The sequence below is a fragment of the Nyctereutes procyonoides genome, unplaced genomic scaffold (assembly GCF_905146905.1).
Source record: "Nyctereutes procyonoides isolate TBG_1078 unplaced genomic scaffold, NYPRO_anot_genome, whole genome shotgun sequence".
NCBI lineage: Eukaryota > Metazoa > Chordata > Mammalia > Carnivora > Canidae > Nyctereutes > Nyctereutes procyonoides.
The window spans coordinates 74,123,986-74,151,367 of record NW_026575052.1 but is presented as its reverse complement, the minus strand read 5'-3'; the positions used below and the strand labels follow the sequence as shown (position 1 = coordinate 74,151,367).

Below are 27,382 nucleotides of genomic sequence, written 5' to 3'. Positions count from 1 at the left end.
CAGAAGCTAGCAGGAATACAGCAAGGTTGTCTGCTCTCAGTACTCCTATTCAACATCATCCTGGAAGTCATAGCTAATATAGTAAAGCAAGAGAGGAAAACAGAACAGATTGGGAGGGAAGCAATAAAATTGTGTGCTTTGCAGATGACATGATTGTCTATATAGGAAATCTCAATGATATAACATGAAAACTCTTGGAATTAAAGTTATAACAGTTGTCAGACACAAGGTTTATACATAAAAGTCATTTGCTTCATTATATACAGTCAACGAAAAATTGGAATTTGAAATTTAGGACACAATACCATTTTCATTAATAGCAGAGAGAGAAAGAACTACTTAAGTATAAATCTAACAAATAAATACAAGGTCTACATGAGGAAAAAATACAAACTCTGGTAAAGAATCAAAGATCTAAATATATAGAGAAATATTCCATGTTTGTGGACAAGAAGGATCAGTATTTTGAAGATGTCAGTTCTTCCCAATTTGATGTATATATACAGTGTAATTCCATTCAGAGTTCTAGCACATAATTTTGTAAGATACTGATTCTAAAGTTTATATAGAGAGGCAAAAGACCCAAAATAGCCAACACAATGTATACAACACAAAGTATAAAAAAACAAAGCTGGAGGAATTATACTATCTTTTTTAAGACTTACTATGAAGCTGTAGTTACCAAGACAGTGTGATATTGATAAAATAATAGAGAAATGGATAAATGGACTAGAACAGAAAACTCAGAAATAGACGGACACAAATAAGATCAACTGATATTTGACAAAGGAATAAAGGCAATTCAACACAGAAAGGATTATCTTTTCAACAAATGGTATTTCATATTAGAAAAAATCTAGACACAGAGCTCAAACCTCTCATGAAAATTAATTCAAAGTGGATTATAGACCTAAAAGTAAAGTGTAAAACTATAAAACTCCTAGAAGGCAAAATAGGAGAACATTTAGGTAACTTTGGGTTTGGTGATGAGTTTTCAGACACAATACTAGAAACTTGAGTTGTGAATGAAAAAATTGATGAGTTGCACTTCATTAAAATTAAAACTTTCACTCTACATTGGATACTATTAAGAAAACTAAAAGAAAGATAAGCCACAGAGTGGGAGAAAATATTTGCAAATGCATATCTGTGTCCAAACAAAAAAAAATGCTTAAAACTTAATTAAAAAACACAACCCAAGTAGAAAACATACAGAAGATGTGAACAGATACCTATTGAAGAACATACACAAGTGGCAAATAAGTATAAAAAATATTCCATATCATATGTTATCAGGAAAATGCAAATTGAGATGACATTGAGTTGAAATGAAATACCACTGCTTAACTATTATAGTAACTAAAATCTAAAACACTGACAACACTGAATGCTGTTGAGGATAAAGAAGAATGGGGACTGTCCTTTGTTGATGGAAGACAAGTTGGCAGTTTTTTCACAAAACTAAACATACTCATAGCAAAGGATCCAATAGGAGAGAAAATGAGTGGGAAATATCAGAGAGGGAGACAGAACATGAGAGACTCTTAATTCTGAGAAATGAACAAGGGGTGGTGGAAAGGGAGGTGGGCAGGGGGTTGGGGTGACTGGGTGACAGGCACTGAGGGGGGGCACTGGATGGGATGAGCACTGGGTGTTATATGCTGGCAAATTGAACTCCAATAAAAAATATACAAAAAAAAACAATAGTTGTGTTCCTTGGTGTGTGTGTGTGTGTGTGTGTGTGTGTGTGTATATATATATATATGAGTTGAAAACATGTTTACACAGAAGCATGCACTCTGTTGCTATAGGATCTTTATTCATAATTGCCAAACTTAGAAGAAACCAAGAAACCTCATAGGTGAATGGATAAACATACTGTGGTACATCTATACAAAGGAATATTATTCAGTGATAAAAAGAAATGAGCGATCAAGCCACAAAAAACATACAGAAGAGCCTTAAATGTGTATTGCTAAGTGAAGAAGCTAACCTAGGAAGGCTACAGACTATGTAATTCTAACTCTGGAAAAGAGAAAAAAACTCTGGAAAAGAGAAAACAGTGGATGTAGTAAAAAGATCAATGGTTGCCAGATGTTTGGTGGGCAAGAGTGAGAGGAAAAGGTGGAGAGGTGGAGCAAAGAGGATTTTAGAGCAGAGAACAATCCTATACAATCCTGACTGTAGTGATGGACATATCGTTATACCTTTGTCAGAGCCCATGGAATGCACAAGGGGAAGAATAAACCCTAATGTAAACCATGGACTTTAGTTAATAATAATGTGTCAGTCATTGGCTCATTCATTAATTGTAACAAACGTACTGCACTAATGCAAGGTGTTAATAATTAACAAGTCACAGGTGCTGGGGAGGATGAGGGCATATATGGAACTCTGTAATTCTTCTCAACTTCCTTTAAGCTCAAAATTGCTCTGAAAAATAAAGTCCATTATTATTATTATTATTTAAGTGGATACAAGAACAAGCAACCCCTTAAGAATTTTGTCTCTACTTAGGCCTGCTGAGGGCTACAGCCAGGCTGTCTTATTTACCACATATCTGTATTTACTGATGATCCATTTGATGAAATAATGTTCTTTGTGAACAGGAGTAGGCAAAAAGTCATTAGTCGGCATGAATGGGATCTCCTAACTGTTCTTTGTAATTCACTCTGGCTACTTCTGTTTGTTAACTCTATTCAAGGGCGTAATGCATGAGTGTTCCTTGCTTTGAAGAATTCAGTGGCTATAGGGGATAAAGGTAACTAATATGTATACTGATTCCACAGGTTCACCAGACAATAAGCTCTTAAATCGGAAAGCTTCATGAAAGAAGCCTCATGTGCTACTGACTCACAATTGATGATTTAAAACCATATGTCTCCGTAACAATACTAAACTCCCATAGGAGGGAAAAGAATACCTTTAATTAGAAAATATTTTTATGTATATTAGAAAATACACACAGATTTTTTTCATTCTTTCCTAGTAAAAGCAATGCAGGGGATAGTAGCTATGATGAATTTTGACGATGTCTGCAGAACAAAATCCATTTGTGTGTAAATGGAGAGATCTGCAGTTGAGGAGAATAGAAGTTACCGCTCAGAAAAAAAAAAATAAATAAAAAGCATGGTGACTTTCAGAATTAGATTTCACTTACTGTGACTGCCATTTATTACTGCTCTGGTCAGTGTGGGAATCAGAGCAACTGCAAAGCAGATATACTATCAGTCGGCCTCCAAAACCCTGTGTCTCTGCTCTCTACACAGCATACAAAATATTTTACTTACCTGAAACTGAAGAAGTTTGAGCAAATTAGAAAAGAAAAGGAATATACCTTCAGACTCAGCAGAGATATTTGATCACTTTAGGCGAAAGTCACATACCCAGGTGAATTTTGTGAATCATAGAATCATAGTGACAGTCTTCCTTTTCCTTTTCCTTTTCTTTCTCTTTCTTTCTCTTTCTCTTTCTCTTTCTTTCTCTTTCTCTTCTCTTTCTCTTCCTCTTTCTTTCTTTCTTTCTTTCTTTCTTTCTTTCTTCTTTCTCTTTCTTTCTTTCTTTCTCTTTCTTTCTTTCTTTCTCTCTCTCTTTCTTTCTTTCTCTTTCTTTCTTTTTTTCTCTTTCTTTCTTTCTCTTTCTCTTTCTTCTTTCTTCTTTCTTTCTTTCTCTTTCTTCTTTCTTTCTTTCTTTCTTTCTTTCTTTCTTTCTTTCTTTCTTTCCTTCTTCTTTTTGGTTCAAAAGAATTAAACATTATCGATATGTGACTCCACAGAAAGAAAATGAGTTGTGTTTAATTGTGTGTGGGTGGGCGGCATGAAATTCGCACATAGTTTAAATATATTCTTCCTCATGCTGTGACACTTAACATTGTACTGAAAGAGTTGTATTCATCTGTTTCAAGGGAGCGGCCAGCACTTCCTATATGTCAACTCATCTGGACTCAAAGAAGGACACAAGGCAAGAGTCACTACTTCCCAGTACTTTCCAGCAAGTCTCAGAATATGTACTGTTCGGTTCTGGTTCTACACGGTTGATCCCAAGAGTATGGGGATATTAAAGGTACAAAAGGAAGGCAGAGATTCATGTTTCGCTGAAATATTCATAGCATATGTTTAAACATTCTTTTTTAAAATCACACCGATGTCAATTCCATTAATTTATCATTTCTTTCTGGGACAGTGGGACTTTGGCCAGCAGAGCTGTCATTCATCTTAATCTCATTCAAGATTTATCTCGTTCATGGCTGCCACCTGACCTCAATTATGGTGCATACTATTTAAAAGATCATCTAGAGATAAGAGTATGGGCAGATTCTCCATGCATCCTCTACTGACAACTTAGGGAAAATGCAGATATGTGATGGGAGGGATAATGATAAAAAGAATTTTCTTCCCAAAACAAGATAAAGGCAAAGAAATTTAAGATCTTAAGTATATATCAGCTTACCCTAAAAAACAAGCCTGCTCCATTTTTGACTAATTAAGATGAGAACCTGCATCAAATGCAAACATCTTTGAAGACGCAGGTTGCTGCATTTTTACTTTTCATGGTATGAAATATCAGGCTTTTCAGTCAGCTTGAAGCACTTTTGAAATCTTGAATTCTAATTGAAAGATTATATATCAGAACACCATACCTGGTGTTAATGCTTTGTAATTGTACAACCACCTGTTGTCTGAATAAATACAACTGGAATCTTTGACTTTATCTCAAACATTGTCCCTTATAAATAATAATAGTTGTTAAGTGATTCCTATCTTTCAAGCTGAGTATTGTAAACTTTGTATCTCCCATATAATTTAATTCTCCTATTCACCTCATGAGGTAGTATATTTTCCCCAGTTGTACAGTTTAAAAACTGAGACTCATTGTGGCATAGTAACTTTTCCATGATTGCAAAAGTAACAAAAAAATCTGATTTCAAAAACCTGACATCCCTTACCCAGCATGGTTTGAAAGGTATATACCAAGGAAGTCTAAGGAGGCGTATGGGGGAAAAAAAAAAAGCCTTAAAAGTTCTAATCACTGATAGAAAAGAGAGTTATTTAAGTAAATATACAAACATGCAAAGAAAGTAGAGAATTTTTACTGATTCTCCATGCATGTCTATTTTCCTAAAGAGAAGCCAGTAAAAACAAAAGAGAAAGAGATTCATTTTTAACAGTGGAGAATTGAGTAAATGAAGATCATGTGACAACTTTGGAATTTTTGTCATTGTTTTTAGATACAGCATTTTTAAAAATTTTATCCAGGGTAACTTACAACCACTAACTTTAGGGAGATTCCACAATACATTATTTCTACACAATACGTTATTTAAACACAGATTTCTGTGATTGAAGAGGACACAAGTCAGTGGTTGTTACTTATGGAAGCAAATCCCAATGGAAAGGCCTAGAGATCTTTCAACAGAAAAGTAGATTTATGTCACTTTTTCACAAAATGTTGCTTCCTCAATTCAAAAAGAACATCCTTCTATCTTTTAGTTCTTCATCAGCTGGTTGGTCAGTGCTACAGACAGAATGTTTCCACACCCGCAGGCACATACCAAATTCATATGTGAAATCCTGAGACTGCTGCTTTAGTCACCCATTGCTTTTAGCCATGTTTCTATAGACATGGAAACTTGGAAATGAAATGTCCTCAAGTCTTGATTTTTGATATCTTGCTTTTGATGACTATTGGTTTTTCTAACCAGAAGGCAGAGGTAACTGTAGCTGTGCTTTTGCTTCCCCGAGGTCTGCTGGAAAAAATAGTGCTGGGGAATTAGTCTGACATCTGCTTTTTGTAGAAGAATCATATCCCCCACTCTAAACTGTCTTGATAGGGTTGACTGTCACTGGAAGTTCTTTTGCCAGCTCCACAGCTGACCCAAGTCATAGTCTTCTCTAATATTTGGTGCAGGTTATAAGATGATTTATCCTTCCTCTGTATTATAAATCACAAGGATATAGGCTAGACTTGGGCTCTCGGAGGCCATCTTTCCCAACGTGGGGAGATAAACCATCTGAGAAAGAAGCTGACACAAAAAGGACTCCAGCTAAAAAGAAAGAGGAAGGGACAGACTTTTATTTATTTACTCAGTTTAAATCTTGGATCCTACCTTGTCTGAGCCAGTAAAATTCTCTTTTTGTGACTCGCTACTGAAAATTTCTAACTTTTACAGAAACCCAGGAGAAACTGTTTTCATAATGTATGTCACTGATGAACATAAGGGACAAGTCTCACTTTCTCAGCTATAGGTCTGGAAAATCTGTGTGTGTGTGTCTATGTGTGTGGCTCTGGAGCACATGGTGCATCATAATTGTTCTAATCTGAAACTATTTCTTAAACCTATTATAAAAATCCTTTAGAAAAAAATATGACAAAATACCTATGGTGAAGTTTTAATAGTGGAGGGTCTAGGAAGCAATAAAAATAGCAAGGCATTTCTGAGAGAATTTCCAGATTTTAGTTTGTGGTAGGATGCTATCTTGTCAGTGCGCATTTTATGCAGCTGTATTAAGTGCTGTGCATCCCCAGCCCTTCCGTGCTTTGTTCTGTACCCCAGAGAACTGCACTACCCCGGCTCCTTTGCTCTCGGCTTTCCCAGCTAGGTTTGGCCAGTGCCTTCCCCTGGCCCAAAATCTGAGAACAGAAAGACTAGACAAGCCTATCTCTTCTCCCTCCCTCTCTCCTTCTCTCCTCTCATTTCTTTTCCTCCTCCCTCCCCCTCTTCTCTCTCAGCTGAGTTTCTAACTGCATAACCGCATTTAATTTATGACTCAGCTTTTTCTAGATAAGCGCTGCCTCCACTAAATATGCCTGCCAAACTCCATCTTCCAGCAGCTCAGTTTCAGTGACTTCCTTCCCTTTGACTCGTTTAAGAGGTGAGACCTTCTTCCTATACATAATTATTAATTTATAGGATGCTTCATGATTTCCTTGGCAATTTCTCGTCTCTTCCATAAACTTTGTGACCAGTGGTCTGTATAAAAGTTTCTCTGTTTGAAGTGCATTAGAGTAGTTTATATTTTCTAGCTTGGCCTTGTCTGATACAAGCGCCCACTCCAAAGAAAACACAAATATTTTGAAGATAATAACTTGTAACATAATGAAAAATGTTGAGTAAGCTTAAATTTGTCCTCCTTATATTAACTTATAAGAAATGTGCCCTTCAGTTGGGGAAGACAGAAAACAAATTTTTAAAAATGCAAATATGAATACCTCAGCTTGTGATATGGTACTCTAGAGCTAATAAAACAGGTTTCTGTAATAAATAGTTACTCATGGTCTGCTGAGACAGTTTCTACTGAATGGTAAGGAAGTCTTTGAGAAGGATGATATTTGAATTTAGGCTTAAAAAAACGAAGGAGCCAGCCTTGTGAACATATGGAGCAAGGATGCCCCCGGAAGGCAGAAAAAGCCAGTAAAAAAGCTCAACGTAGAAGCTACTTGAAAGCCAGTATAGCTGGAGCAAATAAGTGAAAGGAGGAGAGAGAGGAGGAGAGAGAGAGAATATGATGATGATGATAATGAAACAGGCAAGAGCCAGCTCATGTAAGCAGGGCCTTGTAGTGACACAAGGAAATTAGCTTTTATTCTAAGAACCACAGGAAGTCATTTTGGGCTGCTATAACAGATTATTGTGGCTTAAGCAATGGAATTTTACTTTACACAGTTCTAGAGGCTGAGAAGTCGAAGTTTAAGTTACTGAATTTGGTTCCTGGTGTGAATCCTCTTCCTGGTTTGCAGATGGATGCCTTCTCACTGTGTGCTCACCTACAGCAAGAGAGATGATCTCTTCTTTTTAAAAAAAATTATTTATTTATTCATGATAGAGACAGAGAGAGAGGCAGAGACACAGGCAGAGGGAGAAGCAGGTTTCATGCCAGGAGCCTGACGTGGGACTCGATCCCGGGGAATCCAGGATCACACCCTGGGCCAAAGACAGGCGCTAAACCGCTAAGCCACCCAGGAGTCCCAAGACACTCTTCTTTTAAAAACACTTCTTTTAAAGACACTCATCCCATTCATGGTGGGGTCTCTACCCTCATGACCTAAATGCTACCCAAAAACCCCACCTCTGAAAACCAAAACATTGGGACTTGGAGCTTTGGATGTGAATTGGGGTTAGGGGAACATGTTCAGTACATAGTAGAGAGTATTAAATTGTGGAATAATATTACTTCATTTGAAATTTTAAAAGATCTGTTTGGCTGCTCTATGGAAAGGAATGGGGATTGGTGGGTAGGAGGCAGCCAGAGATGACAGTGAAACAAGGAGGCAAGTAAGTGATGATTTCCACGTGTCTGGAGCAGAGAAGGTGTAGCTTTGCTTAGAGTAGAGTCTAAGGATAAATTGGAAGGCAATTTCTACAAATAATGAATAGCTGGATTTTCACCTGGCATAAAAGACTATTTTCTTTAAACATACTTTAATTTTATTAGTATATTAATGAAGGGCATCATATAAAGCCAAAGCAGACAAGACTTGCACAGTCAGTGAGATCAAGGTGAAAACCAATTATGATTTTCTTATTAGTTTTCAGGATAAAAAGCCAAACAATTCAGATTTATCCCAGCCTGCAAAGCTGGCAAAATAGCCTGCATAAAGAAGGCATGTGTTTTATAGGAACGTGGAAGCCTGATGGTAAAGGAATAATATTTAGAATAAGAAATGGATGATATTCAGAATAATAAAATGTCCACACAGGCATCAGTGTCCTTTGATTCAAAGGCTCAGGAAATAGGAGAATAATGCTAATACATACTTTATTTTCTAGGTCAGTTTTTTTTTTCTGTCTTTCCATTACCTACCTACATATAAAATTAAAAGCACTCCTTAAAATGGGGCTGGTCACTTTTTGATCCACATTGCTAAAAGAGCCCTAAGTGAACCAAATAATCTCCCACGAGATTACTTAGTTCCATTAGATCAGCTTCCTAGCTTCTGGCTGGTTTTGATATTTGGCCAACTCAGGTGAGTTATTTAATGTCTACGAAAAAGAAGTAAAGTTTGTTACAGGAAAAGAGAATTTCTTTAAAAGTGACTAATATCCTTTTATTTTATTCCAGCCTCATTTTTTTAAAGACTCAGAAAGGAAATGAATAGGCAACTTTTATAATTAATACTTTTTATAACATTTTTTTTGTAATTCACAGAAGTTTCTAATTGCTTAGGGGAAAAATGAACTACTTCGTTCAGTGATAACAGATGAATTAATATTTCTAAATGGGCTTCTGGAAGCCTTTTGTTCATATTTCAGAACACTTAGCCATGTTGAAGTGATCTTTATCTTAGAGTTGCGTCTTCGACCAAAATGATTTCTGCTAAAACCTTTAGAATTTAGCATGTACAGGTTCTATGCAGGAAACCATTGTTCTTCTGGTCCGGTGTTTGTGAATTTTGTTTGTTTGTTTGTTTGTTTTTTTAATGTGAAGTTTAGGAAGATAGTAAGAGCAGAAGAAAAAAAACAGAGAAATATCAGATAGTTACTACGTACCATACATTGCTTGAAGTTATATATGTAGATAGTCTTTACACCCTTCAATGAAGCAATACTGACATTATCTACATTTTAACAGATGAGGAAAATGAGATCAAGAAAGTTTCATGAACTTGTTCATGGTCAGAGAGCTGGGGGATGACAGACAGCAGGCCAGGGTATCCCCCGATCCACTAGCTCCAGTCTGTGCTTTCAATTACTCAGCTATACTGCCTCTTAGGACTTGATGGTTATTTTTATGCCATATTTTATGTTCTATATTTTTATTATTCAAAATCATATGTTATGCCAATAGTTATTCTTTAAAAGGTGCTTTGCATATTATATGTTCTACATACTGTGGTTGTCAGTGTAGATTTGGTTTGAATTTGCAAATTTTAAAAATACAATGGCATAATCGTTGTGTAGTCAGGTATGTGAATAAATAAATAAAATCTTAAAAAATAATTAAATAACAGATCAATGAAATACGGTATATAAACACTCACTAGTAATAGAGGAAATGTGTTTCAGATTTGCATTCATTTAATCAGGGCATTAGCTTACCACTCAGTGAAGTGAAGTGATAATTTATAGAATGATAATCTGTGTTAATGAGTTGCCTAAAAGGCTCTGGTTATTACCATGAGATGTCACCACATAGATGAGGACCTAGCCCATTTCCTAATTACCACTAGCGCTGCAGAATTCTTCTAGTCCCATGTTGAACAAAAAGAGAAATGAGCAAAAATGTAAAGTTTCCAAAGGGGAGCAAATATATTCAAAGAAGTTTAATATATACTTGCATTTACAAAAATACATATTCAAAATTAAATAAGCACTAGTTTGCATAGCATATGCTTAAGGCAATTTATAGATTTTTAAATTCATTTTCTTTACTATTAATGCTTAATTTTACAATGCATTTTTATGGTATGTTATTATGAAAGTTTTTGAGAGGCACTATCAGTGTTCTATCTATAATCTTATTCTTTTGTAAAGTACATTTTAACTGATGTTCCTGACTAATCAATTCCCTCTCACTTCTGTTAAAATACCGAACTTCACAGTCTTTTTTTTTCTTTTTCTTTTCTTTTTTTCACAGTCTTTTTTTTTTTTGCACAAAATGCACCTTGTTTATGAAGGCAGCTTTTGAGAATACAATTAGATAATATGTAAGACAGGAAATAATAATTAATGCAAATATCCTTTTGCATAAAAGGTAGAGAGATGTGCATAAGAGCCATTCAACATACTTAGCAAATTTCTGTCTTCCAGACCTGTAGAAAATCTGGATTTTGCTCTGAATTTGAGCAATTCAGGGTATTTTAAGCAGAAATACAGAAAATAATGTACTAGGGCATTAGTTCTAAATGTGTCACACACACTGGTGTGGCAGAGATAATATCAAGAACAATAGTTAAAATGAACCAGCGTAGTTTTTAGCAATTTCTTTCCTTTTTGTGAATAGCCTCAAGATTCTCCCTATATAATATCCATATCCCATATTTTAATCTGATAGGTCTCCCTGAATAGAAGAGAAAGGTAGGGTGATAGACAGCATGCCAGGCATTCTGCTAGGCAGTTCCACACCCAGGACCCTGCAATGGGTTACATGTAGAAAAGTGTGTCAAATGCACACATGTCACCTATAACATAGGAAGAAGCATGGGCTTGTATTAACAGCAGAGGAAAGGCAGGCATATACATCTTCACAGCAGTGATATTTTGATAGGTTGGGTAGAGAAAATTATGCCAATATGTGCTGTGTATCTTCCATTTTAGATAATAGAAAAGTTCACTGTAGGATGGTAAAAACACTACTGTTAAGTTGCTATTAAATTATATATTATAAGAATGGGAAAGTACCGCAGGAAATACAAAGGTTAACACTTGACAGAAGGAGCTAATCTAATTTGACCTTCAAATTAAACTTTCCCTTTAGACTGTCATAAAAACAGAAAGAGAAAAGTGACCTCAAGTCAAAGAGGTATACTACAAAAAATTAAAATCAAGTCACAGTTTTAAGACAGAGATGTGGGAATTTGCAAAAGAGGATATTTCTTACACCTGCCTACAAACGGGCTAGATGCAGAGTCACCTTGAGAAAGAACCAAAAGTCAGCTTTGCTTAGAAGTCTGGGTCCCAAGCTGAACATGACTTCTTAAGAAAAAACCGTTTAACATATTCAAAGTTAAAAGCAACTTTTTTCTTTTACATTTTTATTTTGTGAAATCTGTCAATCTCTATTTTACTTACAGATTCCAGATTTAGTGTTTAGGAAGCCCTTTCTTGTCATAAAATAACAATATATTCTCGCGGCGCCTGGGTGGTTCAGTCAGTTAAGCCTCTCTGCCTTCTGCGTAGGTCATCAGGTCATGATCCCAGGTCTGGGATGGGCTCCCCCCAGCGCCCTGCCCAGTGGACTCTCCCTCTTGCCTCTCCTCCTTCCTCCCTACTCCCATACTTTCTCTCAAATAAATAAAATCTTTTTTAAAAACCCAAAATATTCTCATTTGTTTTAGTTATTATATAATTTTGATTTTTACGTTCAATTATTTAAGCCACTTATAATTCATTTTGTGTATGTATGTTAAGAGATGTAAAGTTCATTTTTTTCCTAAATAGCAAGGCGGTTCTTTCAACACCATTGATTCAATACTGTGTCCTCTCCCTGGTTTTTTGACATACTTTTGTTATCACATGTAAAATTCATATATGTATTTGTGAATTTTCTATGGATATATGAAAAAAATGATTGCTTCTTTGGTACAAAGATAGTTAGATGGTTAGAGAGATGATAGAAACATAAAGATAAATTAAATCATATTCCTCTACATTTCTACTGTTATCTCTACTTAATTTGTCAGTTTAGGAAAATAGTATTTTAAATTCCTTCAGTGAAATTATAAAAGTCACAATTTGTTTTTATCAGTCTCAGCCCTTTATAGTCCAAAGCCATATTGTTGAATGTAGAGAGATTCAAGACATTTTTATGTGCTTGGAGAGTCATAATTTTTATCAATATTAAATAGCCCTCTTTATACTTTTCCCTAAATCTCATTTTTTCTGCTAATTATATGGAAATTTTTCCATTTTTAAAATAATTTTATTAGTATTTTACCCATGCCTTTATTTTTAACTATCTCATGGTACGTAGCTTTACTTATATCAGTTATAAATAGCATATGGCTAGATTATTTTCTTCCCATAATCTGAGCTTCTGGTTTTTATAAATTAATTCAGTGCTTTTCACATGTGTTATTATTTCATCATGATGTAGACTTATTTTTGGTGTGTTTTCTGTTTGTCTTTTGTTTTATTGTTCTCCCATTTAGCTCTATCTTTAGTTGGGTTGACTAGATTTTCTTAATTCTTGCTTACCTCCAGTAAGTTTTCATTGCTGCCTTTTTTCCTAAAGTGGACCCAGTTTTAATAAATCCATTTAAAATATTTATCCATTATCACTGAAAATTCATTGCATACTTCCACCCACCCTTCAAATAAAAGACAACCTGGGCAAGTTCTACTGACCCTGCTCATCTTCTCAAACAACTCTATGGCTCATTCCTGTTGGCTGGAACCTGAAATTCAGAGTGTAAGCAATTCATCTGCTCTCTTGGCAGTCATATTCTTAAAAACGCTGTAGACGGCACTAGTACCTAATTATCAAGTGTGTGTTTATACTATATGGTTACATATGTTTTATAGTCTTCTTTGCCCACAACATTTTATTAATTTATATGCAATCGCTATGTTGGATTCTTTTTGTTTGATGTACATATTACTTTGCTAGGGCTGCCTTAATGAAATATCATAGACTGGATGGTCTACACAACCGAAATTTATTTTTTCCCAATCTTGGAGGCTAGTGATCCAAGGTCAAATTGCAGGCAGGTTTGATTTCTTGAGTCCTCTCTTCTTGGCATGCAAATGACTGCCTCCTTGCCATGTCCTAACATGGTGTGTACATCCTGGTATCTCTTCCGGGGTCTAAATTTCTCCTTAGGAGAACAGCAGCAGGATTAGAGGAAGGCTCATCTTAATGGCCTCATTTTAATGTACTAATCTCTTTAGAGGCCCTGTATCCAAATACAGTCACCTTCTAAAGTACTGGGGCTTAGGGTTCAACATGAAGTAGGTATGGGAGACACATTCAGCCCCAATACCATGTTTTTCTCACACATTTCAGAAATTGTGCATGGGTGGTAAGTTTTTTGAGTTCCTAATTGAAAAAAATATGTGTGTATGTATAAATATAAACTTATATAATATGTGTGTGAGTATATAAATTTAAATATGTGGGCAGCCCAGGTGGCTCAGTGGTTTAGTGCCACCTTCAGCCCAGGGTGTGATCCTGGAGACCCGGGATCGAGTCCCACATTGGGCTCCCTGCATGGAGCCTGCTTCTCCCTCTGCCTGTGTCTCTGCCTCTCTCTCTCTATCTCTCTGTGACTATCATAAATAAATAAAAATTTAAAAAAAAATGACTTCTCCTTAAATAATTGACAGCATTGCTGCGATGCATTCTAGCATGCATTATCCACCTGCCTAGAAGACAGATATCCAATTATTTCTCTTCTGATTTTTTTTTACATATTTTTCTCTGTCAGGATGTGGATAAAGTGTTCTTTTTATCCTTGGAGTTCATAGATCCCTATAGCATTTTGATGGGCTCTATCTCAGGGAGAATTTTATCTATGATTTATCTCATTCTTTCCTTCTGGAAAGGTCTGTGAGACCGACATGAGAACTTCTGGATCTGTCCTTGCCATCCCTCAACAATTATTCTCAAAGTTTTGATCTCTTGGTTCTCTGGTGCTATAGTCTTGGGAGGATCACTTTGTTTAGTTTTCCAGATCACTGTTTGGCATTTAATCTGCATTGATTCTGCTCATCAGTTCTTCTCTGAGAGTTTTATTTTAGTAATCAGTTTGTTAATTTCTAAGAACTCTAAATGCTTCTTTTGAAGGCTGTTCTATTTTGTAGATATGATGGATGCCCCAATATCTCAAGGGAATTAATTATAGTTCCTTATTTTCTTTCCATTTATTTTCTTAGCAGTCTCACTCATGGGGTTCAGAGTTCTGTTTAATATAATGTCTCTCTTTAAGAATTTTTCTCAACTGTCAGGTTACTTACTACTGGTTTTCTATTCCTGTATTTAGATGAATCCAGAGTGAATAGTATTACTGTATGTATTTCATTGCCTTAGACCCAGAAAGAAATTTCATTCCTCTAGCAGGGAATACGTGTTCTGATTCAAGATCTCTTGTTTTATAGGTTGCTCTCAGTGTAAAGAAGGAGTAGTGTTTTCCAGCGGGCTTGTGTTAATGACGCCCTGGTAGCTTTTCTGTTTGGCGGGGTGGGGGATAAAGTTCTTCTTAGCAGTCACTTCTCCTGTCCCATAGCCCCCTCATTGAAACTCTTGTGTCAGATCTCCCACATCAGTGATATTTACCTACCCTGGGTATCCTAAGTATGAATGCTAGAATCAATAGCTAACCCAAGGGATTGACCTGGCTTTTTTTTAAAGTAAGTTTTTTGATTAATTTGGTGACACATACACAGCTCCTTCATTATGCCTTCTTTCAATTTGGGGTATTCCAGAATTCTGCTGGGGACATTTTTTTTGTAGTTCATCTTTGTTTCACCTGTAGGTGTTTGCATGTTTCCCAATTTTATGTATTTTTATCAAACAATTTCCGTTTGGTGGGGCAAGATGGCGGAAGAGTAGGGTCACCAAGTCACCTGTCCCCTCCAAATTACCTAGATAACCTTCAAATCATCCTGAAAATCTACAAATTCTGCATGAGATTTAAAGAGAGAACAGCTGGAATGCTACAGTGAGAAGACTTCGTCCTTCTGTCAAGGTAGGAAGATGGGGAAAAAGAAATAAAGAAACAAAAGGCATCCACGGGGCGGGGAGCCGGGCTGAGGCCCGGGCGAGTGTCCCCAGGACAGGAGAGCCCCGTCCCGGAGAAGCAGGAGCTGCACCAATCTTCCCGGGGGGAAAGGCGCCCGCAGGGAGTTAGAGCAGGAACCTAGGAGGGCGGGGATGCCCTCGGGCTCCCTGGGACACTAACAGACACCTGCGCCCCGGGGAGTGCGCCGAGCTCCCTAAGGGCTGCAGCGGCACGGCGGGACCCTGAGCAGCTCAGAGGGGCTCGGGAGGCTCTCGGAGGGGGCTGCGGGGCCGGGAGCCGAATCCAACAGCGCAGGCCCCGGAGCACAGGGCGCCGGACACAGCCCAGGATCCGGCATCCCCCGGGACAGGCAGAGGCCAGGAGGGCCCAGGACAGCGAGGATGCTCCTGCCCTGGGCTGAGTAGATCAGCGGTCCCGCCCCGGGAGCATCCAGGCCCTGCAGACCAAGAGCTCTGGAGTTACTGCAGGAGCTGACTCCAGGGCTCCAGAGCTGGCTGCCGCCACTGCGGTTGTTCCCCTTGGGGCCTCACGGGGTAAACAACATCCACTGAGCCCTGCACCAGGCAGGGGGCAGAGCAGCTCCCCCAAGTGCTAACACCTGAAAATCAGCACAACAGGCCCCCTCCCGCAGAACGTCTCTCTTTTTTCTTTTTTTTTTCTTCCTTTTTTATTTTTCTCTTTTCTTTCCTTCTTTCTCTCCTCTCTTTTTCTCCTTTTCCCCAATACAACTTGTTTTTGGCCACTCTGCACTGAGCAAAATGACTAGAAGGAAAACCTCACCTCAAAAGAAAGAATCAGAAACAGTCCTCTCTCCCACAGAGTTACAAAATCTGGATTACACTTCAGTGTCAGAAAGCCAATTCAGAAGCACTATTCTACAGCTACTGGTGGCTCTAGAAAAAAGCATTAAAGACTCACGAGACTTCATGACTGCAGAATTTAGATCCAATCAGGCAGAAATTAAAAATCAATTGAATGAGATGCAATCCAAACTAGAAGTCCTAACGATGAGGGTTAACGAGGTGGAAGCACGAGTGAGTGACATAGAAGGCAAGTTAATGGCAAAGAGGGAAACTGAGGAAAAGAGAGACAAACAATTAAAAGACCACGAGGATAGATTAAGGGAAATAAACGAAAGCCTGAGGAAGAAAAACCTACGTTTAATTGGGGTTCCCGACGGCACCGAAAGGGACAGAGGGCCAGAATATGTATTTGAACAAATCATAGCTGAAAACTTTTCTAATCTGGGAAGGGAAACAGGCATTCACATCCAGGAAATAGAGAGATCCCCCCCCTAAAATCAATAAAAACCATTCAGCACCTCGAATTTGAATAGTTAAGCTTGCAAATTCCAAAGATAAAGAGAAGATCCTTAAAGCAGCAAGAGACAAGAAATCCCTGACTTTTATGGGGAGGAGTATTAGGGTAACAGCAGACCTCTCCACAGAGACCTGGCAGGCCAGAAAGGGCTGGCGGGATATATTCAGGGTCCTAAATGAGAAGAACATGCAACTAAGAATACTTTATCCAGCGAGGCTCTCATTCAGAATGGAAGGAGAGATAAAGAGGTTCCAAGACAGGCAGGAACTGAAAGAATATGTGACCTCCAAACCAGCTCTGCAAGAAATTTTAAGGGGACTCTCAAAATTCCCCTTTAAGAAGAAGTTCAGTGGCACAATCCACAAAAACAAGGACTGAATAGATATCATGATGACACTAAACTCATATCGGGAGCAAGACAGGGATGTCCACTCTCACCACTGCTATTCAACATAGTCCTGGAAGTCCTAGCCTCAGCAATCAGACAACAAATAGATATTAAAGGCATTAAAATTGGCAAGGAAGAAGTCAAACTCTCCCTCTTCGCCGATGACATGATACTCTACATAGAAAACCCAAAAGCCTCCACTCCAAGATTGCTAGAACTCATACAGCAATTTGGCAGCGTGGCAGGATACAAAATCAATGCCCAGAAGTCAGTGGCATTTCTATACACTAACAATGAGACTGAAGAAAGAGAAATTAAGGAGTCAATCCCATTTACAATTGCACCCAAAAGCATAAGATACCTAGGAATAAACCTAAGCAAAGAGATAGAGGATCTATACCCTAAAAGCTATAGAACACTTCTGAAAGAAATTGAGGAAGACACAAAGAGATTGGAAAAATATTCCATGCTCATGGATTGGCAGAATTAATATTGTGAAAATGTCAATGTTACCCAGGACAATTTACACATTTAATGCAATCCCTATCAAAATACCATGGACTTTCTTCAGAGAGTTGGAACAAATTATTTTAAGATTTGTGTGGAATCAGAAAAGACCCCAAATAGCCAGGGGAATATTGTAAAAGAAAACCATAGCTGGGGGCATCACAATGCCAGATTTCAGGTTGTACTACAAAGCTGTGGTCATCAAGACAGTGTGGTACTGGCACAAAAACAGACACATAGATCAATGGAACAGAATAGAGAATGCAGAAGTGGACCCTCAACTTTATTGTCAACTAATATTCGATAAAGGAGGAAAGACGATCCACTGGAAGAAAGACAGTCTCTTCAATAAATGGTGCTGGGAAAATTGGACATCCACATGCAGAAGAATGAAACTAGACCACTCTCTTGCACCATACACAAAGATAAACTCAAAATGGATGAAAGATGTAAATGTGAGACAAGAGTCCATCAAAATCCTAGAGGAGAACTTGGCCACAGTAACTTCTTGCAAGATACATCCACGAAGGCAAAAGAAACAAAAGCAAAAATGAACTATTGGGACTTCATCAAGATAAGAAGCTTTTGCGCAGCAAAGGATACAGTCAACAAAACTAAAAGACAACCTACAGAATGGGAGAAGATATTTGCAAATGACGTATCAGATAAAGGGCTAGTTTCCAAGGTCTATAAAGAACTTATTAAACTCAACACCAAAGAAACAAACAATCCAATCATGAAATGGGCAAAAGACATGAACAGAAATCTCACAGAGGAAGACATAGACATGACCAACACGCACATGAGAAAATGCTCTGCATCCCTTGCCATCAGGGAAATACAAATCAAAACCACAATGAGATACCACCTCACACCAGTGAGAATGGGGAAAATTAACAGGCAGGAAACCACAAATGTTGGAGAGGATGGGGAGAAAAGGGAACCCTCTTACACTGTTGGTGGGAATGTGAACTGGTGCAGCCACTCTGGAAAACCTGTGGAGGTTCCTCAAAGAGTTAAAAACAGACCTGCCCTTCGACCCAGCAATTGCACTGCTGGCGATTTACCCCAAAGATACAGATGCAATGAGACGCTGGGACACCTGCACCCCGATGTTTATAGCAGCAATGTCCACGATAGCTAAATTGTGGAAGGAGCCTCGGTGTCCATCGAAAGATGAATGGATAAGGAAGATGTGGTCTATGTATACAATGGAATATTCCTCAGCCATTAGAAGCGACAAATACCCACCATTTGCTTCAACGTGGATGGAACTGGAGGGTATTATGCTGAGTGAAGTAAGTCAATCGGAGAAGGACAAACAGTGTATGTTCTCATTCATTTGGGGAATATGAATAATAGTGAAGGGGAATATAAGGGAAGGGAGAAGAAATGTGTGGGAAATATCCGAAAGGGAGACAGAACATAAAGACTCCTAACTCTGGGAAACGAACTAGGGGTGGTGGAAGGGGAGGAGGGCGGGGGGTGGGGGTGACTGGGTGACGGGCACTGGGGGGGCACTTGACGGGATTGGCACTGGGTGTTATTCTGTATGTAGGCAAATTGAACACCAATAAAACAATTTATTATTAAAAAAAAAACAGTTTCCACATGGTTTGCAGAAAGTCTGTAAGAAACTACTTTTGTATGTTGGGATCTGTGCTCCTGTTCTTTCAGTGACCCTGGGGACTTATTTCAGAGTTTCTCCTGTCTTTACAGCAGAACAGTTTTAAGGAATATAGGTAAATATGTGTTTTCAGTTACCCATCAGAACCAGAGACTATTTTTCTCCATATATTTGCAGTTTTGCATTACACACTAAGAAAAGTAAATCAAATCACAGTTCCATGTTTTTCTCTTTGCTGTTTTGCAGTCTAAATTTTCCCTCACTTTGAGGTAAGTTGTTCTGAAAGCATTTTAAAGTTGGTCTGTACCATAATATTGTTTGATGGGAGGAGAAAAATGTGTATCAGCCTAACATTGAAAGCTACTCGGGTCATTCTGCCATTAAGATATTGGTTGCTTCCTTATTTCTGATTACTCCTAAATAGTCTGCCTCTTTCAAAGAAAGTGAAGTTAATGTTGTAGAGCTACATACAAATCAACCATTTCAATTTCTACTGTAATTTCTCTCAGCTGTAATTTTTCTTAGCTCTTTTCTCCTCTGATATAGTCTGTGATGTTTATTCCAAACAGACTAATGCTCAGGAAAGGCAATTGACTAGAATATAGGAAACCTATGTCTTAGACTCAGCTTCCCAAGTTACTAATGACTGGAAACTTAGAACATTTAGAAAGCTCTCTGGTTCTCATTCCCCTTATTTATAAGAATTCTAGCAATGCTTCTGTAAAAAATCTGATAAACCTGAAATTGCACTGTGAAGTCATTCTTTCAAATCCCACCAAAGGGTATCAGTTTTCCTAATGAAATCATCCAGTTAACATTCTCATAAACATACTCATCTTAGTATGTTAACTCTTTTCTTAGAATAGATGAAATAGGATACGTGATAACAGACATGTGAATAACAAATAATAAAAAGGAAGTGCACTTCTTAATGTTAGTACTTACCTTATATACATTATTTAGACCAAATAACAGACTTTTCAGGTAAATATTAATATTCTATTTAATAGAGGATAAGTCAAAATTTAAAGACATTAAATAATTTAGCCTAAGACATCCAGTTATTATTGGCATGACTAGGATTGGATTCTGGGTCATAGCCTCTGATCATAACACTGTTCAGTCTTCTTATTACTAGGCAAGTTAAACACTAAAGCAGGGTTTCATGCTTTTAAAATATGATAGGAAAAATATATAAATAAATAAAATATGATAGAGATGACCAGAAATGTCTCCCTAAACCACAAATAATCAGCAACCAATTTTGGTTGGTCCTGTTTAATTTGAGCAATGGTATTGTGTGAATAAATTTACTTAATTTGCTTTGAGATATCAGATAACAGAGATTCTGTATCCCCTATCTCAAATGAGAAAGAGAAAGAAAAAAAAAAAGAGTGCTATATCTCTTCAAATTTTAAAGACAGAGCTGAAATGTAGATTATTCTTCAATTCAAATTCTGATCATTCCAAGTTTTTTGTTTTTTTTTTTGTTTTGTTTTGTTTTGTTTTTTTTGTTTTGTTGTTGCTTGTTTGTTTTTTTAATCACCCATTCCTTTATTTAATCTAGGGTAAATTTCTTATTTTAAGACACTGTAGCTTATTTATAACTCAGTGACCTCCAAGTTGTGGTGACATTTTAGTGTGAATGAGCAATTATTTGTAAACTTAGTGATGAGAGCATTGCTAGCTTTCACTGCTGTAGCCAAATCTTTATTTTTCTAAATAGTTACATTTATTTTTCAAATGAAATAATGAGTTTGCTAAGTTAGAAATTGCACAGTGAGAAACATGAAATCCTGCTTTCATCACTGACTAGTGAGTGAGTCAGGTATTCTTTCCAATCCCCTATGAAGTTCTTGACTAGAAAATCTCCAAGATGCTTTCCAACCCTAAAGTTCTTAAATCTGGAACCTTTCCATTCTTTCATTCTTTAGCAAATATTTACTGAGCACCTATTATGAACATGACAGTATTTTAGGCATACCTAAATAAACAAAACAAACTCCCTGCCCTAATAGGATTTATGCTACCATGGTGAAGCAGACATTAAACAGGAAATGTGATAAATGAGTAAATTGGTTGGTCTTTGCAATGACCATGTAACAAAATGAGACAGAGTAAGAGGATTAGAGGTGAGTTAGTCAGAGATGTCCCCACATGGGGCTTCAGAGTCCTCACAGGGAGGGACAATGTATTTCAAAAAAGTCACATGCAAAGAAGACCGCCTTAACAGAGCTGGGTATGGTCAGAATGGGCCACACTGAGATTGTAAACTTTGAGCAAACCCTTGAAAGAGACTAGGGAGTGAGCCATAGAAATATGGGGGCCATCATGGGAGAACACTTCAGATAAAGAGAAAAAAAAAAAAAAACAGTGCAACACCCTGAGTATTGAGTGTCCTTGGTATTTAGGAGGATTGGCAAGGTGGCCTCATGGAGGGAAAGAGTAGTGAGCTATGGAAGAAGGGGGACAGGACAGAGATCTTGAAGAAATGTTTATACCATTGGAAGGACATTTTTATTACCTGTGTTGTGAGATCCAGTTCTAGAAAATTGCTGTTACTGAGTTCTTCAGTGCTTCCTTTGTTAGCTTAATATACCTAGTACTTCTATAATTCATGCATCTAATAGGCAAAAATGGGTAGTCTCTTCAGAGGAAATTGAGGTAAATGTTTGAGATGGTATGCCTCCTGACTTTTTAAAATGTCCAATATTGGAAGTAGAAAGTGGGATGGAAAGAGGGAAAAGAGGAAAGAGACAATAATGTGTTTAGAGGACTATTCTATGTGGCTCAGTCTATTAAGTGTCAGACTCTTGATGAGGCTCAGGTCATGATCTGAGGGTCATGAGATCGAGTCCTGTGTCAAGCTCTGCACTGAACGTAGAGCCTGCCTGAGATCCCCTCTCTGTCTCTCATCCACTTGTGTACGTACTCGCTCTCTTTCTCTCTCAAATAAATAAATATTTTTAAAAAAGAGAGAACCAAGTGACCACTTGGATAATGCTCAATTGGTGTTGAAATGGATATTAGTATTTTTTCCAATAAAATAGGCAATTGAGTGGATCAAAGCAAGTAAGAAAAATTCCATACTAGCTCTATCGCTCTTAAACTGTGTATATTTGGGTTTTTAAAAATATTTTTTAATCCGTACTTTAATTTTTGAGCAGTTTTAGATTTACAGAGAAAAGGAGCAGAATGCATAGGCGGTTCCCATATACCCCCCCATCCCTCCACAGCTTTGCATTATTATTAACATTTGACATTACTATGGCATATGGACTACAATTGATGAGTCAATATTAGCACTTTATTATTAAAGTCTATAGTTTACATGAGGGCTCACTCTTGGTGTTATACATTCCATGGGTTTTCACATACGTGTAATGACGTATATCTATAGTATTGTACAGAACAGTTTCACTCTTCTAAAAATCCTGTGATCAACCTATTCATCCCTTCCTTCCTCTCCCAACACCCCAGGCAACCACTCATCTTCTTTACTATGTCTATAGATAGTTTTACCTTTTCCAGAAATTCATAAGGTTAGAGTTCTACTTGAAATGGTATTTATTGCCCCATGTTGGTGTGGTGGGCAGGGTGTGAGCAGATTCTCCCCAGTGCTGCTGCTAACCTCACATCACTCAGGCCTCCACCTCCCCAGGGAGCCTCCAAGCACCTTGATCCTCTGTGTCAACACACTCCCAGAACAACCTTTCTGTATTTCAGGAAACCATGCGCAAAAGGTCCCTGGCTTCTGGTGAGGCACAAGAGCGAGTGAGCAGGGGGCACTGAGGTCGGTGCCAGCCATGTCCATTTTCTAGGTCCCCAGAGCATAACTAGATCTGAAGCCCAGACACAGCTGCTGAGGCTGGTCCTGGCCTCTTACCCATTTGGCTTTGTTTTCTTGTCTATCTCTCAGTTTGTTTGTCTGGGCCATTCCTGTCTATTTGTCTATTCCTGGGAAGCTCATTACTATAGGCCCTGGCTTCTACCCACTTTGTCCCATACTACTATCCATAAACTCGTCTCTAATTCAAAAAATAAAATAAAAACAAACAAAACCAAAAAGCAATAAGCAAAGCAAAGCCGAAAGTCACCTAGATTTTTTACCTTTGTTATCTTCTAGAAGTTTTATAGCCGATTGGCATCTTTCACTTAGAAATATACACTGAAGTTCCCTCATGTCTTTTTGTGACTTGATAGCTCATTTTTCTTTTATGCCTAAATAAAATTCCAGTGTATGGATGCACCAGCATTTGTTTGTGCATTGACCTATTGAAGAATCTCTTGGTTACTTCCAAGTTTTGAGAATTATAAATCTGCATATTTATAAAGTATAATTATAAGTTATATGTTATACATGTACAGATTCCTGTGTGGATATAAGTTTTCAACTCCTTTGGGAGTACAGTTGCTGGCTCATATGGTAAGAGTATGTTTAGTTTTGTGAGAAACTGCAAAAATTGTCTTCTAAAGTAGCTATACCATCTTGCATCTCCACTGGCAATGATAAGGTTTCTTTTGTTCCTTGCTGGAATTTGGTATTTTCAGTGATTTGGATTTTAGCCATTCTAATAGGTGTTTTAGCTGTTTCAATTTGTATTTCCCTGATGATACATGATGTTGAGAATTTCTCCTATGCTTATTTGCGATCTTCATTGCTGCTTTGGTGAGGTGTCTCTTCAGATCTTTTGTCCCTTTTTTAATTGGGTTATTTTCTTATTTCTCTTTTAAACATTTTGCATATTTTGTATACTAGTCTTTTTATCAGATTTGTGTTTTAAAATCTTTTCTCCGGGGTGCCTGGGGTGCTCAGTTGTTTTAACATCCAATTCTTGGTTTCGGCTCAGGTAATGATTCAGGGTAATGGGATGGGCTCTGCACTCAGCAGAGAGTCTGCTTGAGATTCTCTCTCTTCCTCTCTCTGTTTCCCCTCCCCCCAGTTGCACACTTTCTTGCTCTCAAATAAATAAATCTTTAAAACATATATTTTCTCCAGTTTATGTGTTTCTTTTTGTTGTCATGACAGTGTCCTTAACATAGCAAAAGTCTTTAATTTTAGTGAAATCCACCTTACCAGTTTTTCCACTGATGGATCATGATTCTGGTTTTATAGCTAAAAAGTTATCTCAAAATCTAAGATCACATAGATTTTTCTCTTACGTTTTCTCTTTGAAGTTTTATTCTTTTGCAGTGGACCTTAAGTCTATGAACCATTCTGAATTCATTTTGGTCAGACATGGAAGTTCTATATCTAGGATCACTTTTTTTTTCCATGTGAATCTAGTTACTTCAGTACCATTTGTTGGAAATACCAATCTCCCACATTGAGTGTCTTTGTTCCTTTATCAAAAATCAGTTGACTAGATATACATGGGTCTGTTTCTAGGCTCTCTTTTCAGTTCTGTTTATCTTTCACCAATACTACCTTGCCTTGATTACTGTAAATTTAAAATGAATCCCAGTGAGGTAGTGTCAGTTCTCTGACTTTGTTCTTCTTTTTCAATATTCTATTGGCTATTTTGTGTCTTTCCCTATAGACTTTAGAATGACTTTTTTAGTAGCCTTAAAATTACTTGCTGAGATTTTGCCTGGGATTAAATTGAATCTGAATATCAAGTTGAGAAGAATTTGTATCTTGACAATATTGAGTCTTCCTCATAATATATCATCCATTTATTTAGGTCTTTCAATTTTTTCATCGGTTTTATAATGTTCATATGAATCATGTATTTTTTTGCTGATATAAATAGCATTATGTTTTAAATTTCAAATCCAATTTTTCATTGCTGGATTATAAGAAAATAAATGACTTTTGTATATTAACCTTGTATCTTGCAACGTTGCTGTAAATTAATAATTTCAGGAGGTTTTTGTTGTTGTTGTTCTTTGAGATTTTATATGTAGGCAATCACGTCATTTGCAAACAAAAAACTTTTTTTTATTGATCAGTATATCTTTTTTGAAAAGATTTAATTGTTTATTTGAGAGAGAGAGAGAGAGAGAGAGAGAGAGGAAAGAGAGAGAGAGATGGAGAGGGGATGAGGGAGTGAGAAAACCTCAAGCAGACTCCTCACTGAGTGCAGATCCTAACATGGGGCTGAATCTCATGACCCCAAGATCACTACCTAAGCTGAAACCAAGTGTCTGAAGCTTAAGCAACTGTGTCACCCAAACACCCCTGATCAGTATATCTTTTAGTTCCTTTTTTCTCTTTATTTATTGTATTATCCAGGACTTCCAGTTCAATGTTGAAGAGAAGCAGTTAGAGCACACATCCTTGCTTATTTCTGATCTTTGCAGGAAAGTTTATAGTTTCTCACCATTAAGCATAGGGTTAACTGTAGGTTTTTTTGTAGATGTTTGTTATCAAGTTGAAGTTTCTTTCCTATTTCTAGTTTTTTAAGACTTATTATTATGAATGGGTATTGGATTTTGTCCTATGCTTTTTTGTGCATATTATTATATATATTATTATATAATTTTTCTTCTATATCTTGCTGATATTATAGTTTACTTAATTGATTTCCCAGTGTGTATCTACCTAGGATACCTGGAATAGATCTCACCCAGTGGCTATTTGTCATTCTTCCTATGCATTATTGGATTCAATTTGCCAATACTTTGTTGAAAATTTCTGAATCTATGGTGTGTTTTTCTTTCTAATAATATCTTTGTCTAGTTTTGATATTCAGGTAAAGCTGGCCTCATAGAATAGATTTGGAAATATTTCCTCTGCTTCTATTTTCTGGTTATGATTATAGATAATTGGTGTAATTTCTTTCTTAGATGTTTAGTAGAATTTACCAGTGAATCTATCTGGGCTTGGTGCTTTCTCTTTTGGAATAATTGATTTAATTTCTTTAATATTACAGGCCTATTCAGATTTTCTAGATGTCCTTGTGTGAATTTGGATAGGTATGCCTTTCATGGAATTGGTCGGTTTCATCTGATTTATCAAATTTGTGGACATAGAGTTGTTGATAATAATCCTTTGTTATACTTTCATGGGATCGGTAGTCATAGTCCCACTTTCATTTCTGATATTTGTATTCATACCTTCTTTCATTTCCTTAAGTAATCTGGCTAGAAGTTTAGTAATTTTATTATTTTTTTCAAAGAATCAGGTTACTGATTTTAGATCTTCCTCATTTTCTATTATATGAATTTAATTCTATAAAGTTCTTCTCTATGCACTGCTTTACTGCATCCCACAAGTTTTAATGAATTGTACTTTCATTTTCATTTAATTTGAAATGGTTTTAGTTGTTTCTTGTGATTTCCAATTTAACTCATGTGGTATTAAGAAATATGTTGCATAATCTCCAAGTAGTTTTGGATTTCCCATATATCTTCCTGTTATTATTATCTAGTTAAACTCCATTGTGACCAGAGAGTGTACAATGTACAATTTCTGTTCTTTCAAATTTGCAGTAATGTATTGGATGGCTTAGAATATTATCAGTCTTTCTGTTTACTGTGAATTCGAGAGGAATGTGTGTTCTCTTGTTCCTGGATAAATTTTTTATAAATGTAAAGTTGATGGACACTGCTCAGTTCAGCTATACCCTTACTGATTTGCTGCCTCCTGATTGCCAATTACTGATAAAAGGATGTTGAAGTCTCCACCTATATGAGTGGATTCATCTATTTCTTCTTGCAGCTCTTCCAGTTATTGTCTCAAGCATTTGACATTGTGCTGTTAGTGATACACATCGAGGACAGCTTTGTCTTAGAGAATTGAGCACTGTCTTCATTTTGTAATACTCTGTTTGTCCCTGATAATTTTCCTTTCTCTGAAATTTGCTCTGCCCAAAGTTAATTTAGCTTTTCCAGCTTTCTTTTCATTAATATTAACATAGCGTATCTTTATCCCTTTACTTTTTAATGTATCTTTGTCCTTATATTTAACTTGAGTTTCTAATAGACAACATAGAGTTAAGTCCTATTAAAAAATCTACTTTAACAATCTCTTTAATTGGTATATTTAGAAAACATTTAAGGGGATTATAGATAGTTGGATTAATATCTAGAATAATTGTTTCTCTTTTATAATTGTTAACCTTCTTTTCTTTTCTTTTCTTTTTTTTTTGGTCCTCTATTCTTTTTTGCCTTTGTCTTAATTATTTTGTATTATTCCTTTT

The 27,382-nt window shown here is 36.9% G+C and overlaps 1 protein-coding gene across 1 annotated transcript in view; it reads left to right on the top strand.

The window, feature by feature from the left end:
* MALRD1 (MAM and LDL receptor class A domain containing 1) overlaps positions 1–27,382 on the top strand; it is a 761,302-nt gene that overhangs the window by 565,501 nt on the left and 168,419 nt on the right. The window contains 1 exon segment of the mRNA XM_055332672.1: positions 3,905–4,062. Within this exon segment, the coding sequence (XP_055188647.1) occupies positions 3,905–4,062 (158 nt within the window).